The 26,615-nt window shown below is 42.2% G+C and overlaps 1 protein-coding gene across 1 annotated transcript; it reads right to left on the bottom strand.

The window, feature by feature from the left end:
* Positions 1-223: 223 nt before the first annotated feature.
* LOC311040053 (uncharacterized protein) lies at positions 224-26,615 on the bottom strand (the record flags this gene model as incomplete). Its single annotated transcript, XM_084050125.1, has 9 exons — positions 224-1,634; positions 21,004-21,072; positions 21,162-21,342; positions 22,297-22,452; positions 23,239-23,430; positions 23,734-23,913; positions 24,617-24,721; positions 25,577-25,706; positions 26,554-26,615. The coding sequence occupies 9 exons, from the start codon at positions 26,613-26,615 to the stop codon at positions 1,099-1,101; spliced, it is 1,611 nt and encodes a 536-aa protein (XP_083906251.1). The 3' UTR covers positions 224-1,098.

The raw sequence follows: 26,615 nt of genomic DNA, 5'->3' as shown, positions 1-26,615 counted from the left end.
ACAAGCTCACGTTAGGTATTTATAGTAGTAAATATGTGTAATCAAATAGTATTGATTACATTGTATTTGTAATCAAACAGTAATGGATTACTCTATATTTGTAATCAAACAGTAATGGATTACTCTACGTTTGTAATCATGAAATAACAACCATGACCAATGAGCTGAGGCCATGTTGTCATGACAACACTATGAATATTAATACACAAGAACAATATCAGACTTTTAAGAATCCATTTATTAAACAATGAAACATCTACAGATGATCATACAATAACATGTGAAGAATGAGATGAATATGGAATGAATATGCAAATAAAAACAACAATAACATAATGATGTAATAATGAATCAATAGATGAACAATGAATGATTTGAATGTCATTAATGAATGAATGCAGACATTTAGTAGATGTTTGAATCCACACTGATTTACACAGTTCAACATGAGAGCAGTGGTGGAAAGTAACTAAGTACATTTACTCAAGTACTGTACTCAAGTACCAATTTTAGGAATTTTTACTTTAGTGGAGTATTTACATTTTTCAGTACTTTTACTTCTTACATCTCAGAAGCAAATATTGTACTTTTACTCCACTACAATTATATGAAAACTTTAGTTACTAGTTACTTTGTAGATTTAGATTATTATTACAAAACATACATTAACCACTTCAGCTCTATTTAAACTTTTTTTTTTTTAAAGACTTTTACACATTTTAGATGGGACACTCTGCATTTACTTTTGGTACATTTACTCAAATACATTTTTATATTTTGATGCCAATACTTTTATACTTTTACTTAAGTCAATTTTGGATTCTGGACTTTTACTTGTAACAGAGTATTTCTATACTGCAGTATTGATACTTTTACTTAAGTAAAGAATTGGAGTACTTTTTTCCACCACTGCAGTAGTGATACTTTTACTTAAGTAAGCAAATGAAGTACTTTACCCACCACAGCATGAGAGTAAAGTAATCAACCAACAACATGCTCACAGCAGTAGGAGAGGAAAGAGTTAAACATATCAAACCTATAGAGTCACTAACATGTGGAGTAACCATGGAGACCTGATGTCCTCCTCACATAGAGACTCTATCTCTGCTCACACAGACGTACTGAGGAGGAGGAGAATAACCTGAACCCAGCATAGAGCGGTTCAGAGAATGTGTTGGTGAAGGTGAAGGTGAACAGGTGAGTCAGTGTGTCTGAGCAGACCTCATAAAAGGACAGAGTCCCTAAAGGACAGTCCAGATACACTGCTACTCTGTTAGAGCCAGAGGGACGGACAGGGAGGTCAGTCACCTTACTATTGTGTATGACATAGTATCTGTTATCAGTACAGAACAGACTCCAGGACTTATCATTGTGTCCAAGCCAACAGTCATAACCACCTCCTTTCCTACTGATTCCTCCGTAAGTCACTGCTATCTGAACCCTTCCATTCCTCTCTACCTCCCAGTAACAGGGTCCAGTCAGACCCTCTGTACACAGAACCTGTGGATATACATCAAACCTGTCAGGATGATCAGGAGGAGGAGGACCTCTCCCCCGTCTCACCACCATGTTGTTCTCAGACAGAGAGAGGAGTCTGTGTGCTGTGTTTGTGTTCAGTGTGAGATGAGATAAATCTGATGAGAAAATAACACAATAAACATTAAACACATCATTCACTGAGTGACACACACACACACACACACACACACACACACACACACACACACACACACACACACACACACACACACACACACACACACACACACACACACACACACACACACACAGAGAGAGAGAGCCTTCTATCAGCTAGCATGCTAGCTAATGCAACGTAGGTTGCGATGTAAACAGCTCGGGGTAATTCTTTTGCCACAGCACATTTTAATGAAGACACAGTGAGTGAGGTCATTTAGCCTGTGTGTGTGTGTGTGTGTGTGTGTGTGTGTGTGTGTGTGTGTGTGTGTGTGTGTGTGTGTGTGTGTGTGTGTGTGTGAGAGAGAGAGAGACCATATCCCCAGGCCTTCGCTGCAGTCACAGAGAATTCTTTGGTAGTCTGGTAAAGTCAACAAAAAGAAAACGTCAGTGTTTCATTCATCCATTTGTAACTCTGAGAGTGAGTGTACACATGGAACCAAATGTGGTTCCATGTGTAAAATGTAGTGTATATATATATATATATATATATATATATATATATATATATATATATATATATATATATATATATATATATATATATTCCAAAATATAGAAATATGAACAACAGAACAGTCGGGATTGGGATGAGAATTCCCCGCTTCAAAGTCGTAAAGACAGTGATGTCACTGTGTCTGCAGCATAGAGTTAAAAACAATAGAGAGGGCACCCGAAATCTCCTCCCATCCACTTGCATTGAGTTGCTCACCCAGCGCATGGGCCTAAATCACCCCTTCTTCTTCCGGGTTGGATATGTGGTGGGCGCGGCCTATTATGGGCCCCAGTGCGTCACTTCTGTGACGCGTTTTGCGTCACAGAAGCGCGCAGCCCCGTGCGCACGCTCGTGAGTCGAGCCCATAGACCCCTTAACAGACGACGTCACACTGATAAGAACCAGTATGCGTGCAATGAAACCCATTCTATCAGGTCTCGCCAGGACGTGCCACACTAGCCAACACACAAGAGGGGTGAAGGAGCCATTCTACCTGTGTGCCGGTTGATGGGCGTGTTTACCCTGGGGGGAGGGGTGCCACGGCATGAGCCGGCAGTTTTAAGTGTCACAGGTGAAGCAGGAGGGTTGGATGAAGGAAATGGCTTGGGCACACGGGAGACTTTACGGTTTTTACCGTCATTAATATGGGTGTTTGCAAAATATAAAACATGCTGTAAAGCCTACAATCGACAACTGTAATAAACGGGAACCTCACCCAACAGCAGGTTATTGTTTGGACATTCCATTATTATTTGAACGCGTCAAAAACAGGTATCAAGTGCCCAGCCGAGTGGCGAAATGTTTGCTTATAGGATCGCCACTTCACAAGTAAAAACCTTGTCTCAGTCGGACAAAGGAAGACAATAGACCACTTTGGATTCGCTTCGTTTTTGTTTGGTTTCTTTTGTTTGTTTTTGGAACGGTTCTTGGACTTCCAGCGGACTAGTGGAGCACCCCTACCCGGGAAGAAGATTTCACATCGATCCTGGCTGGAATGGACATCTTTATCCGGAGCAGTGCAGTCTCGTAGCAGTGCATCATCAGATCATCATCCATTCGCCTCGGTGAGCGAGCGGCGGCGCCCCCCCTTCCCTTCCCTTCCCTTCCCGAGAAGAGCGGAGCGCTCCAGTCGCCAACACGGGCAGAGCGAACAACACAACTCAACGGCCCCAGCCCTCAGTCTATCTCTGGCTGCTGTTAGTGTTACTGGTCAGTGGTGCACGCACTCACACACACATACTGGCACACACGGCATCGTATGGAACGGCTTTTCGCCGTACAACGGCTTTGATCGCGGCCGCGGGCCGCTTTGAGGAAAGGCTGTTCAGGAATCCTCTGACTTTTGACTGTCCGAAATACATTAGTTTTCCTCACACAGCGTGCGTTCCACATTCAAAGCGCACGGCACGAGTGTTGCGCAATGAACGCAACGGGCCATGAATATACAGAGTTGAAATGAATGAAATATTGCCTAAGGTCTTATTATTGATTGGAAATGATGAATACACTGCATAACGTTTTTATGGTTGGTCACAAATGAATTCACTGTTTACGGTATTTTTGTTGGTTGCAAACTAATACACTGTCCATGGTCTTATTTTTGTTTGCAAACGAGTGTTTCTTTTTGGGGCAAAACAAATACGTGCACTGTTTTATTATTGGTTCACTCTGTGGAAAACAAAATGAGTGAAACAAACAAGCAAGCTGGGATTGCAGAAATGCAAGAGGTTACTAATGTTGAAAAAAGAGTAAGAACGCCATCTCTCAAAGGAATCAGATTCGCAATGGAACGACTTCAAACTGAAAGAAATGGACATTTCACACAAGCAAGTAAATTAAAGGCTCAAGTCACTGCACTTATGGTTTCAAAGGAGAACGGCTCTGTTGTCCAACAAAGGCTGAACAGGATCAAAATGTTGGGTCAAAGGGCCACTGAACTTCACAACACATTGTTTATGGAATTTCCTATACCGGAGGATGAACAAAATAAACAAAATGTATGGTTTCATTCAAAGGTATCCAGCTGTGATGTGTTCATTGAGGAGGTGTTAAAATGGTTACAGGAAATTGGAATTGTGGATGATGGTGGTAAAAATGTACAATCTGAGTGTCAAAATGAGATTAATCCCGAAGACAGTGTGTCTAATATCTCCAAGGGGTCTAAACGGTCTAAAGCCTCCAGTAGAGGCTCAGGTGTGTCAGCTGCCTGCATGAAGGCCAAGGCAGAGAAAGCCGCCCTAATGGAAAAGGCTGCTGCTCTACAAAAAAGACACGAGTTGGAAGCACAGCAGGAAAGAGTCAGACTGGAAGGAGTAAAACTAAGAAAACTAAAGGAGCAAATGGAGCTTGAGGGACAAATATCGGCCGCTGCCGCAAAGGTTTCTGTACTGGAAGGCAGCATTATTGGAGAAAATACTCGTTCTAATGCAATGAACTCCTATGTCAGCAAAGGACTCCAAAGGCGCAGCCTTTCATTTAACCCCAGGGCAGAGGAATTTGTGCCAAAGGCTGATGCCCGGGTCCTAAATCAAGGCCCAATAGCACCTCCCATCGCCTCCACTTCCGATGCACGTCCAAAGGAAAATGCACACTCTTGGGTCCCAGTACCACAGGTTGGAAACTTATATGCAAAGGGTGCCACCAACAGAGGCTATTCTCAGCCAAATACTGGAGTGTTGCATACAGCTGATGTAAGGAACAACACTCAAACTGTCAGTATGCCTCCTACAGCTGCACCTAGTGCATTGGAATCAAAAGTAAACAGATCCCATTCTGAGCAGTTAAATACATCATCGGATGCTTCAATTCAAGGCCCAGTGGATCAGGACACTATTTGTGGAATCATGCAAAAGCAGAACGAAATCACCTCAAGGCTTATACGGCAGCAAATATCAGCCACCTTGCCCCAAAGAGAGATGCCAATATTTGATGGTGACCCATTGCAATGCATATATTTCATCAGGACTTTTGAACACTGTGTTGAAGCCAAGGCAAGCACCTACCAGGATTGTTTGTATTACTTAGAACAATACACAAGGGGACAGCCCAGAGAGTTGGTCAGAAGCTGCCTACATACGACACCACAGCAGGGGTACGAAAGGGCAAAGGAGCTCTTGAAAGAGCATTTTGGCAACGAATATACAATAGCTACAGCCTATATGGATAAAGCCTTTGGATGGCCGGCTATCAAAACCGACGATGTTAAAGCACTGCAGGAGTTTGCTTTATTCCTCAGGGGGTGCTGTAACGCCATGATGGAAATTCAATACATGGAGGAGATGGATATTCCATCAAATATGCGACAAGTTATGATGAAGTGGCCATACAGGCTCCGGGAAAGATGGAGGGCTAAAGCTTTTGGAATACAAGAGCAAGGCTATAGAGCTACCTTCTCAGACATGGTGAGCTTTTTGGAAAACCAAGTCAAAATGTTGTCACATCCCCTGTTTGGTGATATTTCAGAGGCACGACCAAATACCTCATTACAGCCAGCAGCAAGGAGCAGACCACCACCTAGGAGCAATATTAGAGAAAGCAGCTTTGCAACAAACATCGCAGCCACCGACCACACTGTAACTCCTGGGCTCACAACACCATCTGCATCAAAGGAATCATGTGTTTATTGTGGAGAGTTACACCCATTATCCAGGTGTTCGGAGCTGAAAAAGATTTCCCAAATAGAAAAAATTGGATTTCTGAAGGCAAAGGGGGTCTGCTTTGGATGTCTGAAGGCGGGTCACATGAATAAAGAATGTAGAAGTCGGTTGACCTGCGATGAATGTCAACTAAACCATCCGACTGTCCTGCACAATCAGGACAAACTGACAGAGACACCAGTCAGTAGCGCATTCGTCTCTCTCCAGGCATACGGTTGTACTGGGGCCGGAGATCAAGACTGTACACTGTCTATTGTGCCGGTACAGTTAAAGCCCAAGAAGGGAAACAAGGTGCTGCACACTTATGCTTTCTTGGACCCCGGGAGTACAGCAACGTTTTGTACCAATCGCCTCATGAGGAAGCTGAATTTACAGGGTACTAACACCAACATTCTGCTGCGTACTATGGGCCAAGAGAGCGTCGTGAATAGTCAAATTCTCACCGGTCTGGAGGTGTCCAAGTTGGACAGTGATGAATTCGTGGATCTTCCAGAAATATTTACCCAGGACACAATTCCAGTGTCAAGAAGCAATATTCCTACACAACTGGATATTGACAAGTGGGAATATCTTAAGGGTGTAAAAATCCTAGCACTGGACGCCAATGTTGAAATGTTGATTGGGACCAATGCCCCAAAACTCATGGAACCATGGGAAATAATCAATAGCCAAGGCGATGGGCCCTATGCTGTGAGAACCCTGCTGGGATGGGTCATCAATGGCCCTTTAAGGGGAAGTAGCGGTGGCCGAAAGAACTGTTCAACCGTCTATGCTAACAGGATATCCATCACCAAGTTGGAAGAGTTGTTGGTTTCCCAGTATAACCAAGATTTCAGTGAGCTGGTACTGGAGGAAAAGCAGGAGATGTCAAGAGAGGACCTGCGTTTCATGGAAATTATGGAGAGGTCAACCTGCATGCTGGAAGGTCACTACAGTATGGACTTACCTTTTAAGGTGGACAACATCACTATGCCGAATAACCGTTGCATTGTTGAACAACGACTTCAAAGTCTTGAAAGGAAGTTCAAAAGGAATAAGACTTACCAGGATGAGTATACAGCTTTCCTCAATGATATGATCAGCAGTGGCTATGCGGAGGTGGTGCCTCAGGATCAGGTGGAGGGCGAAGACGACAGTCTGTGGTATCTGCCTCATCACGGGGTGTATCACCCTAAGAAGAAAACACTGAGGGTGGTTTTCGATTGTGGAGCAGTGTTCAAAGGAACTTCATTGAACTGCAAGCTTTTACAAGGCCCTGATTTCACCAATTCTCTCTTTGGTGTTTTAACGAGATTCAGACAAGAGAGCGTTGCTCTGATGACCGACGTCAAAGCTATGTTTCACCAAGTAAAGGTGTCAGAAAGGCATGTGAATTTCCTGCGGTTTCTGTGGTGGCCCCAGGGAGATATTTCACAGAGACCAGTGGACCATAGAATGAAAGTTCACATCTTTGGAGCAGTCTCTTCCCCAAGCTGTGCCAATTACGCTTTAAGGAGAACTGCTTTGGACAATAAAGACAACTTCCATGCCGAAGTAATTGATACCATCTGCAACAACTTTTACGTGGATGATTGTCTGAAATCTAAACCCGCAGAGGAACAGGCATTGCAGCTGGTAACAGACCTTACCGACATATGCTCTAAAGGGGGATTTCAGTTGGTAAAGTGGACAAGCAACAGTCGGGCCGTGCTATCCTCTATTCCAGAAGCCAAGCGGTCAAAAACAACAAGACAGCTTCGCTTGGAACAGGAAGACTTACCAGTGGAGATGGCACTTGGTTTGAATTGGTGTGCAGAAACTGACACCTTTGGGTTCAATCCTGCGGTGGAAAATAAACCCCACACACGACGTGGAATACTTTCAATCGTTAGTTCCATCTACGATCCACTGGGATTCTTGGGCCCATTCACTTTGATCCCGAAACTGCTGTTGCAGGAAATGTGTCGGAAAAGCATGTCCTGGGATGATGTTATACCCCAGTCATTCTCTCGGCAGTGGACAGGTTGGCTGCTAGACCTCGAAAGAATAGCAGAATTGAAGGTGGACCGCTGCATTAAGCCAAAGGGCTTCAGAGAACCCATACATATGCAGTTGCATCATTTTGCGGATGCCAGTGATCATGGTTATGGTACGGTGTCCTATCTGCGGTTGGAGAACCAGGATAAAGAGGTGCATATGGCTTTTATGCTGGGCAAAGCCAGGGTTGCTCCCTTGAAACAGACAACAATCCCTCGCCTTGAGCTTACCGCTGCAGTGCTGGCCGTTAAGGTCGACAAGATGTTAAGGAACGAACTACAACTGGACTTGGAGGAGTCGTACTTTTGGACAGACAGTCAAACAAGTACATTAATAATGACACCAAACGGTTCCACACCTTTGTGGCTAACAGAGTGGCTTCTATAAGGGAGACCACAAAGACCAGTCAATGGAGGTACGTCTGTTCAAAGGATAATCCAGCCGATGAAGCTTCCAGAGGTTTGACTGCCGATAACTTCATGGCCTGTAGGAGGTGGATTTCTGGGCCAGACTTTCTGCAAGGGCCAGAGACTGATTGGTCAGTGTCTTTTGACCCACAGCCCATTGCAGCAGACGATCCGGAAGTAAAAAGGGAGCTGATGGTGAATGTTGTCATTACAGAAACCGAGGGTGCAACTTCCAAGCTTATGAGGTACTTTTCTGTGTGGGCTAAGCTCAGAACCTCAGTTGCTTGGTTCCTTAAGCTCAAGGCCATTCTTCTGAAGCTGGGAAAAAGGAGGAGTGAACTTACTGCCTCTTTGACCGTTGACGGTCTATTCACTCAGCCTAAAAGGGTAGAAGAGGATATGAAGCAGTTTCGAGCCTCAGTTGGAATTCAGTCAGTCACTGTAAGTGATCTGTTCAGAGCCGAGTCTGCCATCATTCGCTTCAGCCAGCAAGAAACCTTTGGGGAGGAAATTGCTGCATTGGAAAGTGGAGCATCCGGCGTGAAAGGAACCAGCAAGATCTGTAGATTGGATCCCATGTTGAAGGAGGGTTTACTGCGAGTGGGTGGAAGACTCAGTCGAGTAGCTTTACCTGAGGAGCTGAAGCATCCTGCCATACTGTCCAAGGGCACCCATGTTTCATACCTCATTCTGCAGTATATGCATCGACAGCTTGGGCATGCTGGTAGAAACCACATGCTCTCAACGGTGAGACGCAAGTACTGGATCACTAACGCTAACTCTGCCTGTCGAAAGGTAATCTCTGACTGTGTGGTTTGTCGACGGTATCGAGGACAGCCAAGTGAACAGAAAATGGCTGATATGCCAAAGGAAAGAATTACCCCAGATTTGCCGCCTTTCACAAATGTCGGAGTGGACTACTTCGGACCCATCGAGGTCAAGAGAGGCCGTTCTACGGTCAAGCGCTATGGAGTTATTTTTACCTGCATGACTAGCAGGGCCATGCATTTGGAGATCGCTTATTCGTTGAATACAGACTCCTGTATTAATGCTATAAGGAGGTTCATGTGTCGCAGAGGCCAAGTGTGTCATCTAAGGTCGGATAATGGCACAAACTTCGTTGGAGCAGAGAGAGAGTTGAGGGAAGCCTTGGCTGCTGTAGATCACGGCAAGATCCAAAGTGCTCTCCGGCAAAAGGGTATTGACTGGACCTTCAACACCCCTACTGCATCCCATCATGGTGGTGTATGGGAGAGACTTATCAGGATGGTGAGAAAGGTTTTGTTTTCTGTCCTGCGTCAACAATCATTGGATGATGAGAGCCTTCATACCGTTCTGTGTGAAGTGGAGGCCATTTTAAACGACCGCCCTATAACTAAGGTTTCTGACGATGCTAATGACTTGGAAGCGCTCACTCCAAATCACATTCTTTTGCTTAAAGGGAAACCTCTTCTTGCCCCCGGACTCTTCGAAGAGAACGATCTCTATATCAGGAGACGATGGAGACAGGTTCAGTACCTGTCCGATCTATTTTGGAAGAGGTGGACAAGAGAATACCTGCCATTACTACAGGAACGTCAGAAGTGGATGATGCCTCGGAGAAGTTATCGGATCGGAGACATCGTAGTGATCATGGATCAAACCGCTCCTCGAGGATCATGGATCTTGGGAAAGGTAACAAAGACTTTCCGGGACAAGAAAGGACTAGTACGTGCAGTACAGTTGAAGACAAAGACAGGACAACTGGAGCGGCCTATATCCAAGCTTTTCCTGCTTCAAGAATCAGCGTGAAACTTTATGAAGTATGACTCCTTTTCTTTTGATTTGATGTAATTGTTCAATCACATTGGGGCCGGTGTGAAGGAGCCATTCTACCTGTGTGCCGGTTGATGGGCGTGTTTACCCTGGGGGGAGGGGTGCCACGGCATGAGCCGGCAGTTTTAAGTGTCACAGGTGAAGCAGGAGGGTTGGATGAAGGAAATGGCTTGGGCACACGGGAGACTTTACGGTTTTTACCGTCATTAATATGGGTGTTTGCAAAATATAAAACATGCTGTAAAGCCTACAATCGACAACTGTAATAAACGGGAACCTCACCCAACAGCAGGTTATTGTTTGGACATTCCATTATTATTTGAACGCGTCAAAAACAGGTATCAAGTGCCCAGCCGAGTGGCGAAATGTTTGCATATAGGATCGCCACTTCAAGGGGGTTGGGGTGTGCTGAAACTAGCGCACCCCGAAACAACAGGTTGAGAATTGATTGCGTGAAACAATCACCTGCGCATCCAGTCTCAATGTTAGTAAACAATTAATTGGTCTATTGGTCGAAAACCGGTTTTCGCTCGTTCATGTTGAGGCCCCTAAGCTGTAGTACCATGAACCTGCGGAAAAGCGCCCTCTACTGGCAGTGACGTCAGGACTTCGGTGCTCTATTAAGTACATTTCAATTCATTGCTGTCAAAATGTGTCCAAAGGTTTCATCCAAAGTGACTGTAAAACATCTAGATACTGTCTGTCAACAATCAGAAGTCTATACCAAGCAAGCTAACCTCTCCTGTATGGATCCATTTGGTTGTCAATTTCAGCCAATCAGGAGAGAGTACCCATTCATCAGTTTCAAATGTATAGCGTTCCACTTCCAATGTTGTATTTCCAATTTCACTCCTTTAATCTGTATCCTGACTGAGTTCTCTCTCTCCTGATTGGATGAAATTGGAATCCCCATGTAATTAAAGAGCCGGTGGTTACAAAGATAGCAGTGATAGAGCTATTTAAAGATGTGAAAAAAAATCACGTACTGCACCTTTAAGACAAGGCTTCCAAACTCTCTCACAACACAAGTCCGCGCCTGTCTGTGTGTGCGTGTGCGTGTGCATGTGTGTGTGTGTGTGTGTGTGTGTGTGTGTGTGTGTGTGTGTGTGTGTGTGTGTGTGTGTGTGTGTGTGTGTGTGTGTGTGTGTGTGTGTTTTCAGTAGGGCAACAGTGTCTGATTCCCATCCTGAAAGCCAGCTGGATTTCCCCCTCTCTCACACACACACACACACACACACACACACACACACACACACACACACACACACACACACACACAGAGCAAACTCACACACATCTGTTTGTAAACGTCACACACATGCATAATTATGTAAATGACAGAGGTGTAAAGTAACTAAGTACATTTCCAGGGGGTCCCCAGCTAAATGATGGATAGTTAGGAACCAAATGGACCCTTATGGGTCTGTAACTCTGAGAGTGTACAAATGGAACCAAATGGACCCGTTAGGGTCCATTTGGTTCCATTTGTACACTCTCAGAGTTAAATCTAACATTGATTTTACAATATAAATGGGGGTCCCAGGCATAGAAATGCCATTAAATGGGGGTCCGTAGCCTCTAATGCATGTCAAACTGGGGGTCCTTGAAATTAAAATGGTTGAGAATCACTGCTAGAGAGCCGGGTCTGCGGGCTAATAAGTGTCAATTTGGGGGTCCTTGACATGAAAAACTTTGAGAACCACTGACTTAGGGCCAAAAAAAAGGCCTATTTTGTCCTAAGTCACACTCTAGGGAGATTCTACTAAAAGGGGAGGGGACAGCCAGAGATGCCAGTGTCATGAGGAGCTGACAAAAATATCATTTTCCTCAAAAAATGACTTAAACAATGAGGCCATTGGTTTAGCAAGGTGACGATATGAAACAAAACATAAACATCACAAAATATAGGACCTTACCCTTAAAAGGAGTAGTTCACCCAAAAAATGACTTATTTTCTATCAATTGCACACCCCATAGACGGGTTTCCTGTTAGTAAACATGAGAGGAATATGACCGCGCAGAGGAGGGGGGAAGCCTATGGGTGCGTTTGGAAATTACGCACCGGAGCACACTCGCCTATTAGTTTGTATTGGCCAGTGCGCTCACTGCCGCTCAGGGCTGTATTTTCGAACGCGCCTTTCACCCGGGCATGCGCAGATTGCGCATTCTGCTCTGTGATGACGTCGCGCGGAAATCCGTCTATAGAGACACACGGCCGGAAGCGGAAGGCCTACAAATTCACGCCCACTTTTGACACAGCGCCGCTACTCGAGGTCTGTTAGAACGATGAACTGCAGCTCTCAATGCATTCCCTATGAGAGGCATTGTAAAATACCCTCATTTCACTGGTTAACTACTGAGGCTGTAGCCATTTTTTTGTGTTCTAATAAACTGTCACATTTGTTTAATTTGTCCTTTTTAATGTCCCATATCTGTCATCTCCATATACTGCCCACAATATACTATAATATACTCCATCAGTATGTCAAAACCGCTAGCATCGGAGATCTAGAGTTTAAGTGGTCACATGGTATATACGTCACGGACACATCCCTTGAGGTTTTCAATACCCAGAAAACTGGCGAAAGTGTCCGTTTTCAATATGTTTTGGTCATTATCTCTGGAACAGAAGGTCCAATCTGCTCGGTTCAAAGCTTGTTGGATGCGTGACTTTGAGGACATTAAGCATGCAATGACACGTTTTCGGGTTGTTTGGGGTTTCTAGGGGAGGCGAGGTCTTAGTTGGGCAGGAGACCGCCTGTCCTGTCTCTACAGTGGGTCTGTCGTCTACCCTCTGCTGTGTTAACATGATGGGTAACTGGTTAAATGTGAAACACATCAACTATTAAGAAAACAACAAGATATAAAGACACTCCATACATTTGGAAACATATTTGTATTTAAATCAATATCGTCTCCAGTTAATGTAGGAATATTTTAAAAGTAGGCTAACTCTCATATCCTCTCATAGGGAATCATTAGACATGTAGTAACATTCTGAACACAGGCCTTTTACCTGGAACAGAGTACTTCTACATTGCAGTATTGATACTTTTACTTAAGTAAAACATGCGAGTACTTTTTTGTCAGCTTAGTACCAGAACAGATCTACAAAAAAAACATGAATCACGTGACTGAGATTCATGTTTTTTTTGTAGATCTGTTCTGGTAAGTCAAAAGTTTGCAGCAGAGCACACACACATGCACACGCGCACACACACAAACACACACGCGCACGCGCACACGCACACGCACACGCACACACACGCACACGCACACACTTGTACATGTCCTTTGAGCAGTCAATCATCTGTTTGATGAATATTTCACAAATTTTAAAACATGATTTTTCTACGACTTTAAAGTGTTTGTATTGTGGGACCTCAAGGCTCAACCTCAGAGTGGAGAGCCGGGCAAGGGGAGGGAGGGAGGGCACACACACACACACACACACACACACACACACACACACACACACACACACAAGCTCATATGAGCTTGCAGATCTACATATTTTTTGAAAAGTCATGAAAATGTGTGCAAATCATTGAATATGTTTTTGTTTTTAAAGCAAACATTTTTCAGTCAAATCTTTGTTTCTAGGGGGGTAATAATAAAAAATACATAATAATAATAATAAATATAAAATAATAAATATAAAAGAAATAATCATAATAATAAATAATAATAATAATAAGGGTAATAATAATAATAATCATAATAAATAATAATAATAATAATCATAATCATAATAATAATAATAATAATAATAATAATAATAATAATAATAATAATAATAATAATAATAAATAATAATAATAATAATAATAATCATATCTTACTGTGCTGTAGAGGACGTCATGCTCTCCACACTCAGACAGTTCACTCAGGTTTCTGTCCCAGTGAAGGAAGCTCTCAGTGTTGTCCAGGATCTCCATCCTTTAAAAAGTCCAAAAATAAACTGATCTCCAAGTTCTTCCCAAAAAGAAAAAAAAAATCTTTCACCGGATTATGGCTTTAAGAACAAACAGCAACAAACACAGTTACTCCAGACAGTCAAAACTCGACGAGCGATGCTTTAGTTGCCAAAAAAAAAACCAAACGGATACAAAGTGTCTCTGAGGCAAAAAGATACTTTATGAACTGCCTCCAGGGTTGCCAGATCATGTGCGCATATCCCCCCCACGGCTATGTTCCATGGATACTGTGTATCAGCTTTTATGTGTCAGATATGAGTTATGATCCATAGAGAAGATATGAATATGATCACAATGTGATCCATAGGAACAGTTCTTCTTTTGAACAGAGAGAGAGAGAGAGAGAGAGAGAGAGAGAGAGAGAGAGAGAGAGAGAGAGAGAGAGAGAGAGAGAGAGAGAGAGAGAGAGGTAAACGTTCTGCTCCAAACTTTACTCTGAAGCGACGACGCAGATGTTTCTGTTTTCGACCCTTTTTTCAAAACGCAAAATTACGCCTGTCTGTCTGTCTGTCTGTCTGTCTGTCTGTCTGTCTGTCTGTCTGTCTGCCTGTCTGTCTGTCTGTCTGTCTGTCTGTCTGTCTGTCTGCCTGCCTGCCTGCCTGCCTGCCTGCCTGCCTGCCTGCCTGCCTGCCTGCCTGTCTGTCTGTCTGTCTGTCTGTCTGCCAGTGAGGTCTTGTAGATCTCTCCTCCTCGGTCCAAGGTTCGAGTGGAGAAGAAGTTGTCTTTTCTTTTTTCTTTTTTTCCCCCTGAGAGAAGCTAGACGGCTTGGAATGCAGCGAGTGGGCGGGGCTTGGAATGCATGGCGGGGGCGGAGTCCGGCGTTGTGGTGTTGCCAGACGCTGGGAGAGAAACAGGCAAAAAGCAGGTCTTTTTCTTTTTTTTGTTGATTGAATAATACTTTATTTTAAGTTTGCAGAAGCACATGATGAGAGTACAGTTTAATACGAGGTCAGCTAATAGGAAATACATTTAAAATAAACATTGGCTTATGAAAACTAAGCCCCAACCCTAAACCCCCCCCCCCAAAAAAAGAAAAAGAAAAAGTACTCACATGTTTTACTTTAAGTAAAAGTATCAAGGCTGCAATGTAGACACACTCCGTTACAGGTAATATTGGTATCAAAATGTAGGCTACTTAAGGTACCATAAGTACAAAGTACTCAATATGAGGAAAATGTCCCATTCCACACGTTTTCAAAGGTATAAAATGTGTAAAAAATAGGCTTTAAGGAACAAATCAAAGCAACTACACCTTAGAAACAACCACAATGCCCAGATACCAGCAACCCACAAACTATCAATATTTACAAGTCACTTTACAGAAAAACAAGGCCAAGATCGCTTATAATAAGCAGACATGGCAACGCTGGTGGAGACAAAAACACGGCACGCACGCGCGCGCACACACACACACACACACACACACACACACACACACACACACACACACACACTCATCATATTTCATATTTGAACTGGAGACCCCCCCCCAAAATAATCATATGAACTGGGGACCCCCCACCCTGGCAAGCACTTGGAATTGTTAGAAGTTGAGGCATTACATTTAGTTTGACTCGGTTCCACAGATAAACATTGTGAAAATAGCAGATCTACAAGCTCACAACGCGCGTTGTGAGCTTGTAGATCTGCTATTTTCACAACGTTTGCCTCTTTCTTAGGTCATATTTGACGATTTGGCCCAATGTTTGAATCTCCGTTTGTTGGTTTCTTTTGACGTAGTGATATTCTTATTAGTTTATTTTTGTTTTCATTGTAGAGGAATTAAAAAGGTCTTAAAAGTCATTAAATAGTACCTTTATAAATGTACAGATAATGTATATATACACTTATACTGTATGTTGGTCTGTTTACTGTTGAGTGAGAGAACTATGTTGGACATTAAAGGGATAGTTCACCCAAAAAATGCCTTGTTTTCTATCAAATACACACTCCATGAAACATTGAATTCATGGAGATTTTCTAGTTATTGTGTCATTTCTGAGACACTAATTTGATGAGCGGAGGAAAGCGGTAGGAGACACAAAGGAGTTTCTTTGAGTCTCCTACCGGAAATACAGCCGCTCATCACATTACTGGCCCAGGAATGCATTAAAAAAAAAAAAAAAACGCCTTGAATTCAATGCTTCACGGGGTGTGTGATAAATTCATGGAAAATAAGTCATTTTTTGGGTGAACTACTCCTTTAAGCTAATCATCTGGGGACCAGTGGTGTAAAGTAACTAAGTAAATTTACTTAAGTAATGTACTTAAGTACAATTTTGAGGTATTTGTACTTTACTTGAGTATTTCCAATTTCCATTACTTTCACTTCAACTCCACTACATCTCTGAGGGAAATATAGTACTTTTACTCTACTACTATTATCTGAAAACTTTAGTCACTTTGTAGATTTTGATTGTTATTACAAAACATACATTAACCACTTCAGCCCTACATACATTTAGACCATTTGAAAATATTAGATCTACAAGCTCACACGCGATGCGGCGCGTTGTGAGCTTGTAGATCTGCTATTTTCAAACATTTTAGTACTTTCTACTTTTGGTACTTTAAGTACATTTTGATACCATTACTCTTTAGTATTCTTACTCAAGTATATTTTGAATTCCGGACTTGTAACAGAGTATTTCCACATTGCAGTATTGGTGTTTTTACTTAAGTAAAACATTTGAGTACTTTTTCCACCGGTGAAAATAAGTCATTTTTTTGGGGGTGAACTGCTCCTTTAAGCTAATCATCTGGAGACCCCCCAACATAATTTGAGGACCCCTCTGTGGATACCGAGCCCCAGCTTGGGAACCAGTGCTCTCTAGAGCGTTGGTTCTCAGGGGTCTATAGATCTGTGTTATTCAACGGTCTTTTGTCGCCCCCGTGTGGACACAATGAGTCAATAGTGAACTTCAAAATCAAAGTAAAAGTACTCAAATGTGTGAGAATAGCAGATCTACAAGCTCACAGCTCGTTGTGAGCTTGTAGATCTGCTATTTTCAAATAGCCTATGTATAAAATAGAGCTAAAGTGGTTAATGTATGTTTTATAATGTAATCATTTATATCTGCAAAGTAACTAGTAACTAAAGTTTACAAATAATTGTAGTGGAGTAAAAGTACAGTATTTGCCTCTGAGGTGTAGTGTAGAGTAGAGTAGAGTAGAAGTAAAAAGTAGACAATTGGAAATACTCCTGTAAATGAAAAGTACCTCAAAATTGTACTTAAGTACAGTATTTGAGTAAATGTACTTAGTGACTTTACACCACTGGTAATAACACGTATTATATATATGAGTTAACAGTGGTGTAAAGTAACTAAGTATATTTACTCAAGTACTACGTCTTTACGTCCTTCCTTCCGATTCTGGCATTGTTGCCAGATTGTTGCGAGAGAAATAAGCGACCAGGGTCTATTATTATTAAACCTATAATATAATGTGTCAGCTGTTTGAAAGTAGCAGATCTACAAGCTCACGTTAGGTATTTATAGTAGTAAATATGTGTAATCAAATAGTATTGATTACATTGTATTTGTAATCAAACAGTAATGGATTACTCTATATTTGTAATCAAATAGTATTGATTACATTGTATTTGTAATCAAACAGTAATGGATTACTCTACATTTGTAATCATGAAATAACAACCATGACCAATGAGCTGAGGCCATGTTGTCATGACAACACTATGAATATTAATACACAAGAACAATATCAGACTTTTAAGAATCCATTTATTAAACAATGAAACATCTACAGATGATCATACAATAACATGTGAAGAATGAGATGAATATGGAATGAATATGCAAATAAAAACAACAATAACATAATGATGTAATAATGAATCAATAGATGAACAATGAATGATTTGAATGTCATTAATGAATGAATGCAGACATTTAGTAGATGTTTGAATCCACACTGATTTACACAGTTCAACATGAGAGCAGTGGTGGAAAGTAACTAAGTACATTTACTCAAGTACTGTACTCAAGTACCAATTTTAGGATTTTTTACTTTAGTGGAGTATTTACATTTTTCAGTACTTTTACTTCTTACATCTCAGAAGCAAATATTGTACTTTTACTCCACTACAATTATATGAAAACTTTAGTTACTAGTTACTTTGTAGATTTAGATTATTATTACAAAACATACATTAACCACTTCAGCTCTATTTAAACTTTTTTTTTTTTTAAAGACTTTTACACATTTTAGATGGGACACTCTGCATTTACTTTTGGTACATTTACTCAAATACATTTTTATATTTTGATGCCAATACTTTTATACTTTTACTTAAGTCAATTTTGGATTCTGGACTTTTACTTAACAGAGTATTTCTATACTGCAGTATTGATACTTTTACTTAAGTAAAGAATTGGAGTACTTTTTTCCACCACTGCAGTAGTGATACTTTTACTTAAGTAAACAAATGAAGTACTTTACCCACCACTGCATGAGAGTAAAGTAATCAACCAACAACATGCTCACAGCAGTAGGAGAGGAAAGAGTTAAACATATTAAACCTATAGAGTCACTAACATGTGGAGTAACCATGGAGACCTGATGTCCTCCTCACATAGAGACTCTATCTCTGCTCACACAGACGTACTGAGGAGGAGGAGAATAACCTGAACCCAGCATAGAGCGGTTCAGAGAATGTGTTGGTGAAGGTGAAGGTGAACAGGTGAGTCAGTGTGTCTGAGCAGACCTCATAAAAGGACAGAGTCCCTAAAGGACAGTCCAGATACACTGCTACTCTGTTAGAGCCAGAGGGACGGACAGGGAGGACAGTCACCTTCCTATTGTGTCTGACATAGTAACTGTAATCATCACAGTACAGACTCCAGGACTTATCATTGCCTCCAAGCACACAGTCATTACCACCTCCTTTCCTACTGATTCCTCCGTAAGTCACTGCTATATCAACCACTCCATTCCTCTCTACCTCCCAGTAACAGGGTCCAGTCAGACCCTCTGTACACAGAACCTGTGGCCATACATCAAACCTGTCAGGATGATCAGGATGAGGAGGACCTCTCCCCCGTCTCACCACCATGTTGTTCTCAGACAGAGAGAGGCGTCTGTGTGACCCCCGACCTCTCCTCCTCTCTCTCACCACCATGTTGTTCTCAGACAGGAGGAGATCAGGAGGAGGCTGATCCTCCTCTCTCCTTGTCACCTCCATGTTGTTCTCAGACAGGAGGAGATCAGGAGGAGGCTGATCCTCCTCTCTCCTTGTCACCTCCATGTTGTTCTCAGACAGGAGGAGATCAGGAGGAGGCTGATCCTCCTCTCTCCTTGTCACCTCCATGTTGTTCTCAGACAGAGAGAGGAGTCTGTGTGCTGTGTTTGTGTTCAGTGTGAGATGAGAGAAATCTGATGAGAAAATAACACAATAAACATTAAACACATCATTCACTGAGTGACACACACACACACACACACACACACACACACACACACACACACACACACACACACACACACAGAGAGAGAGGGAGCCTTCTATCAGCTAGCATGCTAGCTAATGCAACGTAGGTTGCGATGTAAACAGCTCGGGGTAATTCTTTTGCCACAGCACATTTTAATGAAGACACAGTGAGTGAGGTCATTTGGCCTGTGTGCGTGCGTGTGCGTGCGTGCGTGCGTGCGTGTGTGTGTGTGTGTGTGTGAGAGAGGGGGGGGGGCATATAACAGAACAGGCATTTTATCATTGCAACTGTAAAATCCTCACAACAAACAGAGAGAAAAAACTACCATGACCCCTCCCCCCTTTTTAATCCTTTTAACCCATTAAAGCCTGGAACGCATATCTGTGTCATTTTAGATGTCTTTGGGCTATTCAAAAATAGCAGATCTACAAGCTCGTAGCGCGGCACCGAGTGCCGCGCTACGAGCTTGTAGATCTGCTATTTTTGAAAAATCTTCAACATTTTGTGCAAATATTTGAAAATATATATATATTTTAAAGGGAACATTTGTAACTCAAATCTTTGCTTCATGGGGGTCCCTGGAACAAAATATTTTGGGATGGGGGGTCCACGGCCAGATATATATAATTTTGGGGATATGAAAAAGTTTGAGAACCACTGATATTATAGCAACATACGTTTTTCAGAAAACTGTTAGGATTTAGAAGACATTTGTAGAATCCCCCAGAAGCAAAGATTTGAGTTACAAATGTTCGCTTTAAAAAAAATATATATATATATTCAAAGATTTATACACATCTTCACGATTTTGAAAATAGCAGATATACAAGAGTGCCGCGCTATGAGCTTGTAGGCCTATATCAGCTATTTTTGAATAGCCCAAATAGATCTTAAAAGTTACACAGTCTTTTTCTTTGAGTGAAAGTAATCAACATATACTTAAAGCAGGGGTCTTCAACGTTTTCAGGCCAGGGACCCCCTAGCTGAGAGAGAGATGAAGCAGGGACCCCCTCTCTATTGTATAAAATTGTGTTTCAGACAAACTTTTGCTGCTCTTTTTTCCCTCTACATATGTAACTCTTTGCCAAAAAATAGCCGATCTGCAAGCTCACAACGCCTCAACAGTGCGAGGCGTTGTGAGCTTGTAGATCTGCTATTTTTTGGCTAAAGTTCTCCTAGAAAAGGGATGCTAGGGTTCAAGTGGTTAATGTAAAATAAATAATCCTATCACACAAAGATTTGGCGGACCCCCTGTAGTAACTCTGAGGACCCCCTAGGGGTCCCGGACCCCCTGTTGAAGACCCCTGACTTAAAGTATTACAAGTAAAAGTACTCAGGGGAGGGGAGGGGAGGGGAGGAGAGGAGAGGACACCCTGGAACCCCTTCATGGACCCCTGGGGGTCCCAAAACCCCACCACCGGTCATCTAGTATCCAAACAATGTCACTGTATGAAGGGTTTGTGTAAAAGCAGTTTACTGATCACTACTCACGTTTTAAATAGTCCTTCCTGTTTGTGCTCTCTGGAGACACTGGTGGTAGTGAGGCAGGAAGTGGAGACACTGATGGTAGTGAGGCAGGAAGTGGAGACACTGATGGTAGTGAGGCAGGTAGTGGAGACACTGATGGTAGTGAGGCAGGTAGTGGAGACACTGATGGTAGTGAGGCAGGTAGTGGAGACACTGATGGTAGTGAGGCAGGTAGTGGAGACACTGATGGTAGGGAGGCAGGTAGTGGAGACACTGATGGTAGTGAGGCAGGTAGTGGAGACACTGATGGTAGGGAGGCAGGTAGTGGAGACACTGATGGTAGTGAGGCAGGTAGTGGAGACACTGATGGTAGTGAGGCAGGTAGTGGAGACACTGTAAACACAAGAAGTCATTTGATATCATGATCTAATCTACAAAGTATGCATAAATAAGTGTGTGCGTTTGGAAATACACACTGAGTATAGGGAATAGCAGTGGCGGCCATTTTCTGGTTCCACTCCAAAATAGTCAATGCATTTTTCCCATTGACATTTCCAAAAATATTTATATCAATTATTTTAAGCCTAGAATCAAGCCATCCAGGGTCCTGGTGAATCATGACCATAACATTCTGATTCTGTGGAAAAAAAACATTTGAAAACGGCAAAACAAAGGGTATTTATTAAATATAGTATATCAGATAATTATTATTATTTATTTTTTTAGTCACAGAACAAATGTTTTATGGTCATGATTCACCAGCAGAATTCATAAGCAGAGTCTTGTTAAAAATGCAACCATCAAGATAAAAGTCTGTCAACTGTTTTTCATCACAATTCCTTGCCAGTCAGTTTAGCCGTGGCCTAGATTCGAACCTGTGACCTTCTGATTCCCAGGCATCCTTTCTACCCATTCAACTACAACATTCAACAGCATGATCCTCTACCATACTGAAAAGTTTCGTAAAAATATGACACTGCATTGATGTAGTTAGGGGTAGAAGAATATTTTTCATAAAACTACATTTTCATTGGCCCCTAGAGGCTTAATTTTTTCACGTACAAACTTTTTTCCAAATGGGTTTGTACATATTGTTTCCAAAGGTGGCCAATGGTGGGTTTCGTGTCTTTGCCATTTGACATGGCCCTCAGAGTTTCGTAAAAAACTACTGCATGGTTAGGCTAATACTACGAAATATGCATGTGTATGAACCACGGCAATACATGCTTGGCCCCCTAATAATAATAATAAGAATACCTCCTCAAGCATTGAACTGCACAAGGACAATAAAAGCTCACCTTTTTCAGCTTTGTAAACAAAACAGGTCCGCCCGGCATAAAGCTCCTGGCGCTGGACCTCCAGATGTTCCATGGTGGGCATGAGCGCCAGGCCCTCGGCCGTGCGCCACAGGAGGGTCACACCACACAGGTCGATCAGCGAGCCGTCCACCAGTTCCTGAGACTCACTGTCCACCTGGACGGAGAACATAAGATTTGGTTGATGTTTTTGTAGACAAGAATGCATACATAATATGATGTACATAGATTTGTACATCATTTGTCAAATAATAATGTTTGGGGGAGAGTAAAGACATACATAGTAATACAAATAAATCAATCGATCAATAATAAATACATTCATACAATTTCTACAATACAACTAAAATGGCAAAACCCAACATGGGTACAAATTGATTGTTAGGCCTAGCTGATGTTAACCCCATGAACTCGAGCATTCCTATTCTGGGAATGTCATAATAGGCGAACATTCGATGAAAATAGGCCAACGGGTTTGGTGTAGAGGGAAAAGGGGGGGGGGGGCACACAGTCACACGATTAATGTCAATTTGCATGTTACGCAAATGAGCGATGCAGAGCAACACTTTTATTATTATGTGATCTTCTACCAGGATCATGTGTGTATTTATGTATGAGAATAAAGTCTGCACACTGGGTCAGACTTTATTGAGAACCTTATTCTCTTTGGATTCTGAACTCAGCCCAGCACCTGGTTATTAGTGAGTGGATGTACGTGATTTATTGTTTGTTTCTTTGTATGAAACAAAGGGAGGCATGTGGGGCACTAAATCGTCAGAACGGAAGTTTGTGTGACCCTCTGATTTCCGTAGCGTATTTCACACTTTGATTTCCCACAATGATGTGCACTGCCAACTATTGTCTACATGTATTCTGTTTTGATCATTATGTCTGTGCACGTTTACTGTTTGTTGTGAACATGCATACTGTATATAGTCCTCACCATCTTCCCCCGTTGCTGATCCCAGGCGGACTCCCGGAGGGTGAAGACGTCGCCGCACACCGACATCTCCCTCCACTGGCCGGGTGTCATGGTGTTCTGAGTGAAGCCATGGAGCGGGTGCATCACCAGCACGCCGTTGGTGGTCAGTCCGTCCATCCGTCCATCGGGCGTCTTCCATTTAACTGCATTCTCCTGCGGGGGGAGGAAGGTGGTGAAAGAATCCAACGATTTTTTACTTAAGTAAAAGCAGCAATACCACAAAATAACATGTTACAAGTAAAAGTCCTGTATTTACAACTTTTTCAAAAGTAGCAGATCTAAAAGCTCACAACACATCGCATTGCAACGCGCTGTGATGCCTATTTCCCAGGTATTCATTTTGAATGCATTTGTTCATAATGGATTCATCAATGAATCAAACAAGTTATAAATCCCTGCACAGTCTCACAGACACTATTGTGTATGAGACATTTCATCTGACATTTCATAACCTACACCCAGGAAGATGTTCTTGGAGGAGTCGAAGCCGGCGGCGTAGATGCGCGCGGCATAGGGCGGGCTCCTCTGGCAGATGATGCGGCAGGCGAAGCGCGAGATGGTGTCCTGAACCGACTGGCTGACGGGCACTGTGTTCGTCACCACAAAGTCAATGGGACTCTGTGTGAAACGTCCGATCTGTTATGGACAAACACACAAGGGGTTGCACATTATTTGCTTGTTTTACATACACAGTATTAACCACTTTCAAGCTAGTGTCCCTATTTTGGCCATGTCATTATAGTTAAAGCGATAGTTCACCCAAACATAACTTTGTTTCTATGGATTAGTCACCCCATGGAGACTCGAATTCATGGATGTTTTTTTTGTTTTTGTCACATTCCTAAGACAGTCATTTGATGACTAGCGGACCGGGTGGCAGCGGTTCCGGTAGGAGACACAAAGGAGACTCTTTGTGTCTCCTACCGGAACCGCCACCGGTCATCAAAATATTGTCTTAGGAATGAGACAAAAACAAAAACAAACATCCATGAATTCAAGTCTCCATGGGGTGACTAATCAATGGGGGAAAAAAACATTTTGGGGGTGAACTATCCCTTTAATCATTATAAGAGGGTGGCGATAGCTGAATGGGTAGAGAGGCCACCTGGGAAACAAAGGTGCCAGGTTCGATTCCTAGCAAAACACTTAAGCCCCCTTATATCCTCCAATCAGGAGAGAAGAGCATTCATCAGCTTGAAATGTTCCAGTTCCAATTATGTCTGCAATTTTGTTGGTGAATATATATGTTGTTTTTACTAAAGAGTTCACAGCCAAGAGGTTGTGAATGGCTGGTTTATATAGTGCAAAACATAATGTATGCATAATGGATCCTACAGACCTGAAACATGTCCGTATTGCTGTCAGGAACATACTCCATCACGCATATGGAGGCCGGGGAGAGGGTGAAGTATATCCTGTGCTCGTCCATGTTGTTGATGGAAGCCTATGGAACACAGAGAAGTTCATTGTTAGAAACATCCACTTCTGGACAAAGAACTCAAGCTCAGTGCTTGAGTCAGAGCATGGATTCTCCTCAAATATGACTCAACTACAGGCAGGCTAAGTTGTTCTGTCAAATGTGTACTTGAGTTAAAGTAATGGAACACTTGCTTTTAAAAATAGCTTAAGTATAATAAAAAAAAGACTTCTATATATATATATATATATATATATATATATATATGAAATAGGGCTCTGGTTAATTCCAGGAATTTGAAATGAACCCTTACGACTCTTATTTCCAGGTCTTATGTCGAAGTCCAGTAATAACGCCACCATCTTATGTGCAGTCGCGCTGAACACTTAAAGGAGTAGTTCACCCAAAAAATCAATTACACACACCAATAAGCATTGAATTCATGAAGATCTTTTTGTTTTTGTCACATTCCTAAGCCAATAATTCGATGACCGGCGGAAAGATGCTACCGTATCCGGTACCAGAGAGACCACCGGTCATCAAATTATTGGTTTAGGAATGTGACAAAAACAAAAAGATCTCCATGAATTCAATGCTTCATGGGGTGTGTAATTGATAGAAAATAAGTTACTTTTTGGGTGAACTACTCCTTTAAGACTTAAGACTCATCAGCATATTTAAGGCCTGGGGGAGTGTTAATTTATGCAAGCTTAAGTAGGCTTAAGTGTTTAATGACCAATAATTATTGTCCTGGTGTATGATTCTGAAGTGGCCATTTCGCATCTTGATACTAAATAAGTATAGTTTTGATGGCAATACTCTTGATCTTTGAAAGTATTTTTTACACTGTGGTTTTGTTACTTTTTCCACCACTGATAGTACCTCAGCTGCCTGTGGATTGCAGTCCATGTGTACAGTGCTTGGTTTCACACCGTTGGCCTGGGGTCTCTGGCACAAAGCAAAGTGGCTTTTGGTCCTGGTCTCGTCCCCGTTGGGCAGGAGGCCATTGTTCCTGTGAAGAGAAGATGAAACCGTGGTGGGAGCGCTGGGGTTAATAAAGCAAAGCTTGTGACACGTTTAGTTTCGGTTCAGATCTTTGGAACAAGCAAGTATGCGTGGGCAGCACTGCTGGAAAAAGGTTTTACTTAAGTAAAAGTATCAATACTGCAATGTAGAAATACTCTGTTACAAGTGAAAGTCCAGAATTAAAAACGTACTTGAGTAAAAGTACAAAAGTATTGGTATCAAAATATACTTTGTACAAAAGTATAAGTACTCATTGTGCATAATGTCCCATTTCACAAGTTCAAAATGTATAAACAATCTTTTGAAAGCAGACGATTTACAAGCTCACAATGCGTCGCGATGAGCTTGTAGATCTGCTATTTTCAAAAGACTTTTGACATTTGAAAACTTGAAACGGGACATTCTGTATAATGAGTACTTTTACTTTTGGTACTTTAAGTACATTTTGAATTGCTGACTTTCATTCGTAACAGAGTATTTCTATATTGCAATGCAGTATTGATACTTTTACTTAAGTAAAACAAAATGTGAGTACTTTTCCCACCACTGCTCTATGCACAGCAACTGTATTGGAAAGACATTGGGCGGCTTCCTTACTTCCTTCACAGGTGTTACCAATGATTCTAATGAATGCTCCGTTCCATTTAGTGTAGCACGGTGGATATCAAACTTTTACATTTCAAAACCCCCCATAACTTTCAGAGTTATCATCACCCTGACACTGTTTGAACAGAATGGAAGTGAAGAAGTAAGGAGGAGGCCCAATTCCTTTCCAATATGGCTGCTGTGCATAAAGCCTATTCAATGAATATCAACAAATGAATGTCTCATACCCCAGGACAATGAGATCCCCATATTTGACTGGGCCATTGATGGAGGCCAGTGAGGAGGACAT

Source organism: Gymnoscopelus microlampas (genome assembly GCF_963454915.1).
Source record: "Gymnoscopelus microlampas genome assembly, chromosome: 23".
Classification (NCBI taxonomy): Eukaryota; Metazoa; Chordata; class Actinopteri; order Myctophiformes; family Myctophidae; genus Gymnoscopelus; species Gymnoscopelus microlampas.
This window is presented reverse-complemented; position numbering and strand designations above follow the sequence as displayed.